At 40.0% G+C, this 7,109-nt stretch overlaps 1 protein-coding gene across 1 annotated transcript in view; it reads right to left on the minus strand.

Annotated features, from left to right (window-relative positions):
• The window catches only part of Ino80 (INO80 complex ATPase subunit), a 103,636-nt gene that overhangs the window by 83,390 nt on the left and 13,137 nt on the right, over window positions 1-7,109 (minus strand). Inside the window, exon 2 of the mRNA XM_021179126.2 lies at window positions 260-445. Within this exon, the coding sequence (XP_021034785.1) occupies window positions 260-402 (143 nt within the window). The 5' untranslated portion in view covers window positions 403-445. The remainder of the gene's footprint in view (window positions 1-259; window positions 446-7,109) is intronic.

Consider the following 7,109-nt stretch of genomic DNA (forward strand, 5'->3'; position numbering starts at 1 on the left):
AAAAAAAAAAAAAAGGAAGAAAGAGGAAATAAGGAAGGAAAGGAGGGAGGAAGGAAAGAAAAAAAGGAAAAAATAATTAAGTGATTAAGGTTACTATAAATGAAAACTTAAAGAACAAATAGTCTTTGAAAAAGTTGATTGTTTTATGTGAAAAAGAGGAAGAAAATACTAAAAGTAAAAACCATACAAGTTTAACCTTAAATCCTAAAGACAGAAATCAGAAATGTAATAAAACACTGTCAGAGATAAAATAACACACCTAGAAATATTCCTGTTGAAGATGGCTGATGTTTGTCGCAGAAAGTGGTCCAGCCGCAAGGCTCTCTCCAGGTACTGAAGATAAAGGGGCTTTGCCAGCTCAGTGCAGCTGCCATCGTCCCCGGCACCCAACTCCGAGGCCATAGAACAAATCTGTCTTCATGCACGAGGACCTCCAACTGCACAGCTGCAAAATGGAGATAAGTTAAAAAAAAAAAAAAATCAAAGAGTATTCCTCTTCCCCTTCTCCTGCATGCTTGCCTTCAGTACAAACAGGAATCGGGCCCTCTCAAACACAAGATACTGTGACAATAACAGACTACAGAAAGTTCATTAGACACTGCCTTCTACTGCAAGGGCAAAGTATAAAGACACTATCATTTATAAAGCACTTTCTCAAAGAAGCCTGAGACGTTATACTCACTTCCTATTTCTCCTCCACTAATACCAAGAATGCATTACAATTAATGAAGTGAAGTGCTGACTGTGTGCACTGTGCTGAGGACAGTGCTTGTTCCCAACAATTTTATTCATTCATAAGTTTGAAGAATCCTATATACCAGAATATATATATTATCAGAGTATTCTACAAAATCTCTCCTCAGAACTGGAATTAAAGTTTTCTTTTGTTTTTTAAAGCAGATGGATCATAGATTAAAGAAAATTATAAACTTCCCCAGAGTCGAAAGACTCCCAGGAAGAATACCTTCTTTTAAAATCTTATTAGACTAATTCCAACTTTATATTGGCTCACACTGCCATTTTTTTAAAGATTTATTTATTTATTTTATGTATATGAGTATACTGTAGGTCTTCAGACACACCAGAAAAGGGCATCAGATCACTTTACAGATAGATGGCTGTGAGCCACCATGTGGTTGCTGGGAATTGAACTCGGGACCTCTGAAAGAGCAGTCAGTGCTCTTAACCACTGACCCATCTCTCCAGCCGGCATACTGCCATTTCTAAGATGGAAAAACTATTACTACATTGACAAAGCAACTCACCACTGACTGGCCTGTTCAGAGGCTCTATATAATCTGTATGTCAGCTCTTTATAATAGCCTGATGTCTGTGTTTAGTCTACACACACATAGTTTACACACATACACAGACTTAGAAAAAAGTCTATAAAAAAAAGTCTACTAGTGTAAGAATTTTTATATTATAGGTCTACTACTAGACTAGTTCAGAGTTTGACAAAGCCTTCATAGCCTGTGAAAGGCCCTAAGTAGGATACCCAGTACCAGAAACTTAAAGTCCCAAATTCTTTACCACCAGCCTGTGTTATATACAGCAAAACCAGGAAGTGCCATCATTAGGCTGACCAGTCTCCACTAGGATATTTTACACCTTCTCCCTTCACATCCAGGTTTGAACTTTAAATGATTTGGTCATTTTAAATAAGTCACGAATCTCTTGATTTAGGAAGAGATAACTATATACCAAACTAGGGAGCAAATATAAGGAGAAAAACTGGCTTGCCTTCAACGAGCAAAAGTAGGCAGAGTACAACCAGGAAGGCACAAACCATTCTGCTCAGCCAAAGCTGTACCCCTAAAGCAGTGGTTCTCCACCTTCCTAATGCTGTGGCCTGCAATACATTTCCTCCTGCTGTGGAGACTCCAATCACAGAACTATTTTCATTGCTACTTCATAGCTGTAATTTTGCTATAAGCATATAATTACAAATCATGATGTAATAATCTATGTTTTCTGTGAAAGGATCTTCCTATCCTCACTCAAGGGTTGAGAACTGTGCCCTAAGGGTTCACTATAACAAGGAAACAGTCTAGCAACTTAACGCGCTATAAGCCTCCAGCTTACTCAAAAGCACAGTGTTCTTGAGATAAAAGTAATGCCTGTGCCGGGCGTGGTGGCACACACCTTTAATCCCAGCACTCAGGAGGCAGAGGAGGCGGATCTCTGAGTTCAAGGCCAGCCTGGTCTACAAAGTGAGTTCCAGGACAGCCAGGGCTACACAGAGAAACCCTGTCTCGAAAAACCAAAAAGAAAAAAGAAAAAGAAAAGTAATGCCTACATTATAAAAGTGCAGAACTCCTAGCTAAAAAAGGTTGTCCTTTCCATAGTGTCAAAGAAAAAAAATATGCTGTCATCCTATAAGCATACTTTGTGACACTATGATTATATATTTTCTTAATCCTATTTTTTCTTCCTTAATGCAACCTGCATGCTATTTCTCAAATGAAATATACAGTCATTCCTATGTGTACACAGATATTGATTTTAGAATCCCAGCAAAACCCATAGCCATGGATGTGTTCACATTAAAATGGCACATAATCTGTTTATAACCCTTATATATCCTACTTACCTTGAACCTCTCAGTTACTTTTATCTAATACACTGCAAATGCGACATACATATTTGTACTGTATTAGGAAGTATATAACTAGAAAGAAATGTCTACACATGGTCTAACTTTTCCAAGTATTTTTGAATGTGGATGAATGTTCCCACAACCTTGAACATCAGACATGCCTAAGAGGGAGAGTCCTTAAACCAGCGGCATCTCAACTGGAGGTGTGGCTCAGGGGAACGCTGCTTGTCGTGCATGCACAAATTCTGTTCAGTTCCCAGCACTACACAAACCAAGCAGAACCGGAACCGGAAAAGGAGATCAAGGAGAGTCAGAAGTCCACAGTTATACTCAACCAACAGTGAAATCAAGACCAGTCTAGGGTACATAGGAACATATTACAAAAAACAACACCAAACAAAAACAGGGTTAGTCTTATGGCTCAGCAAATAAAATCATGTGGCTGCAAGCCTGACGATCTGCGTTCAATCGCAAGGTGGACGAAGAGAACCAATTCCCACAACTTGCCTTCTATCCTCCATAGCCATACTATGGAGAGGGCCCAAACACCAGACACACATATACACGCAAACACATGTTTGCACACAGATGCAAATAAATAAATGTTGATTTATAAAAACTTGGGGACTTCAGAGATTGTTCAGTGGTTAAGAGCACTGGCTACTCTTCCAGACAGCCTGAGTAAAATTCCCAGCTACTAACTACATGGTGGCTCACAACCACTAAAAGATCTGATGCCCTCTTCTGGTGAGCAGATGTACATGCAGACATAGCATCCACATACATAATAAGTTTTTAAGGAATTTAAAGACTGTCACTATTAAAGCTGGTCATGATGGCACACACCTTTAATTCCAGCACTTCTAGAGGCATGTAGATCTCTGAGATTTTGAGGCCAGCTTGGTCCACAGAGCAAGTTCCAGGACACGGCTGTTACACAAACCGAGCTGGAGAGATGGCTAGGAGGTTAAGAGCACTGGGTGCTTGCTCTTCCTGAGATCCTGAGTTCAATTCCCAGCAACCACATGGTGGCTCACAACCATCTGTAATGAGATCTGGTGCTTTCTTCCAGCCTGCAGGCATACACGCAGGCAGGATACTGTAAACATAATAAATAAATATTAAAGAAAGAAAGAAAGAAAGAAAGAAAGAAAGAAAGAAAGAAAGAAAGAAAGAAAGAAAGAAAGACAAAGAAAAAGAGAAAAGGAGAGAAAGAGGCAGGCAAGGCAGGCAGGCAGGCGGCTAGCCTTTGGAAACCACCACAATACAACTATGGTCTTAACACTAAACAAAATAATTAGATACTTAAAAGTCAAGAACTCAAAGCCTTCAAAGAATGGAGAAATTGTGACTTAACAACAGCAGGCTGAACTGTAAATACTAGACTTTGCCAGACTAGTGTGAGTGGTTTTCTGGGGAGTTTTTGGAGAAAGAAAGAAAGAAAGAAAGAAAGAAAGAAAGAAAGAAAGAAAGAAAGAAAGAAAGAGAAGAGAAAAGAAGGAAAAGAAAAGAAAAACCAACCAACCAACCAAACAAACAAACAAACAAACAAAAAAACAGGGGAGCAGCAACGAATCTAAATTAACAGGTACATCAAAGGAGCACACCAATAAGCATTCCCAATATCAAAGCTGGAACAACTTTTTTCTTTTTTTCTTTTTTTTTTTTTTTTTTTTTTTTTTCAGAAAAAGGGTTTCTCTGTGTAGCCCTAGGCTGGCCTGGAACTCAGAAATCCGCCTGCCTCTGCCTCCCAAATTCTGGGATTAAAGGCATGCACCACCACGCCCGGCTAGGAACAACTTATTTTTGTTAGCAGTTACCACCCCTTATCTATGGGTCTCTATTTCATATATATTTCCTGCATCAATTCTATAACTGGTCATTTCTCTAAGCAGCTTTAATTACTGTTCTATTGCAAACAACCAAAAATCCCAAATGACCAAGGCAACGTATAGAGAAAAGCATTTAAATGGTAGCTTGCTTACAATTGCAGAGGGTTAGTCCATGATCATCATGGTAAGGAGCACAGAGGAGAACAGGAGAGCATAATGCTAGACCAATAGCAGAGAGCCTGTATCCTGATCCACAGGCAGAAGCAAAAAGAGAATGGACCTAGTAGGGGTTTTGAGACCTCAAACCTCCACCCAGTGATACAACAAGGTCACACCTCTTAATCCTTTCTACACAATCCACCAACTGGAAACCAAATTCAAATACATGAAGCTACGGGGCGGGGGGAGGGGGCATTCTCATATTCTCCTTAGAACCACAACACAGCCCTTTTTCCTTTTACTGAAGATAAAACATATATATAGACACTATTGGGGTAGTAATAGTGCCCAACTTTAATCCCAGCACTTGGGAGTCAGAGGTAGTTGGATCTCTTGAGTTAGAAGCCAGCCTGATCTAGAATTCCAGGAAAGCCAGGACTACACAGAGAAACCCTATCTTGGAAAACCAAAGAAAGAGCTGGAGAAATAGTTCAGCAGCTAAGAATATTAGTTCTTCTTCCAAAGGTTCTGAGTTCAATTCCCAGCAAGCCCATGGTGGCTCACAACCATCTGTAATGGGATCAAATGCCCTTTTCTGTCACGCAGGCATACATGCAAACTGAGCACTCATATACAAAAATAAATTTTAAAATCCTTTAAAAATAACTTAAGAAAAGAAAAAACAAAACAAACAAAAAAGATCTAGGCACCATGTGTACTACATGATGTCATTATGTAACTTTCTTAACTAAAACAACATGCATGTGTTATATATGTCCATGTTAAATAGGGCATGTATCTCAATATCTCTAAGTATAGTGATCTGTATCTATAGATTAAGCTGAACAGGTTCATACTGAAATGAAATAACCCCCTTTCCTTGCTTGCCTATATATTCCCACTGCAAAAACTGGGCATGATGGAGCACACACACCTTTAATCCCAGCACTTTGGGTTTCTCTGTGTAGCCCTGGCTGTCCTAGAACTCACTTTGTAGACCAGGCTGGCCTCAAATTCAGAAATCCACCTGCCTCTGCCTCCTGAATGCGGGGATTAAAGGTGTGCACCACCACACCCGGCTTAATCCCAGCACTTTAATCCCTCCATTTACATGGGCAAAAGGATCTCTGAGTTCAAGGTCAGCCTGACCTACAGATTGAGTTCCAGGACATCCAGAGCTACACAGAAAAACCCTGTCTTGGGGGAAAAACAATTTCCATTTCAACAGGGAGCAGCCGGTGTCCAATCACTCATTTAATTATCAGACTGTACTAAGCATGCAACCTGCATCCTTATTAAATACAACTTTATCAGTTATGACTGCCCCGGTAGCCAACAAGGTGGCTCAGTGGGTAAAGGCATCTGCTGTCAATCTGACAGCCTCAGTTCAAGGTCAAGGACCAGAGTGGAAGGAGAGAACCGACTCCTGAAGTTATCCTCTAATGCCCCCACACATACACACTGTGGCACACATGTTTATACAAACACAAAAACAAACCAGGGTATGATAAAAAAATGTTTATGAGTAACAGGCTTATATATACTCATTTGTCTCACTCAGATTTCATTCCTTTTCAAGGTTAAACCTTTGTACGTACATGTGTGCAGAGGCAGCGTGTCTGCCTCTATCTCACTCCACCTTTTTTTTTTTTTAATGTACATAACATGAGTGTGCACCATGGGTATGTGGAAATCATTGCTTTACAGGTTTAGGGGTCAAAGTTATTAGATTGACTGGTTAGCAAGTGTTTCTATCTACTGAACCATCGCAATGGCCTCTCCTTCTTTTGAGAAAGGGTTCTCAATAAACCCAGAATTTGCCAATTTAGTAGCTTACTGTTGAGCTTGGTTGGTTGCTCTGTATTGTAATGCTGAATTCTGTACCAGAAGGGCTAGGTCCAAGAGCAGATTCTCACGTATACCAGCCTTTGTTGTGCAAACCTTGTTCCTTAATTTAAAACTGATGTGAGATCTGGTCTGTAGCAATGTATTATAACGCTAAATACTGGCCTAGGTTGACTCTGGAATGTGTAGCAGAAGAGACTAGATATAACTTTGCCCCCTAAATTATCCCTGATTGATGAATAAAGATGCCTGCAGCCTACAGGCAGAAGAGAGATCGGTGGAGTTTTGGTTCCTGGGGTAGGTCTGAGACAGAAGACCACTAGGAAGAGAAAAAAAAAAAAAAACATGGCCCTGAAAGCTGGCCAAATGGAGTAAGAGCAGCCCAGGCAGAACAAATTATAACTCGGGGTTATTGATAGGGAAATAGATACTAATAGCTTAGAGGGTAGACATCTGCCCAACTCTAGAGCTTTAAAGGCTCGATAATATAAAGGCTTTGTGTCTTTTATCTGGAAAATAAAGGATCTAAGGCAAGATAAAACCCTGATTAAATATTTCCTACAGCATTGGCAGGGCCAGCAAGTCTCTGGAATTGTGCTATTCCCACCTCCAGCACTGGGACTCAAATGCACACCTCTAAACCATTTTTTTTTTTTTTTTTTTTTTTTTTTTTT

The sequence above is a fragment of the Mus caroli genome, chromosome 2 (assembly GCF_900094665.2).
Source record: "Mus caroli chromosome 2, CAROLI_EIJ_v1.1, whole genome shotgun sequence".
Lineage (NCBI taxonomy): Eukaryota > Metazoa > Chordata > Mammalia > Rodentia > Muridae > Mus > Mus caroli.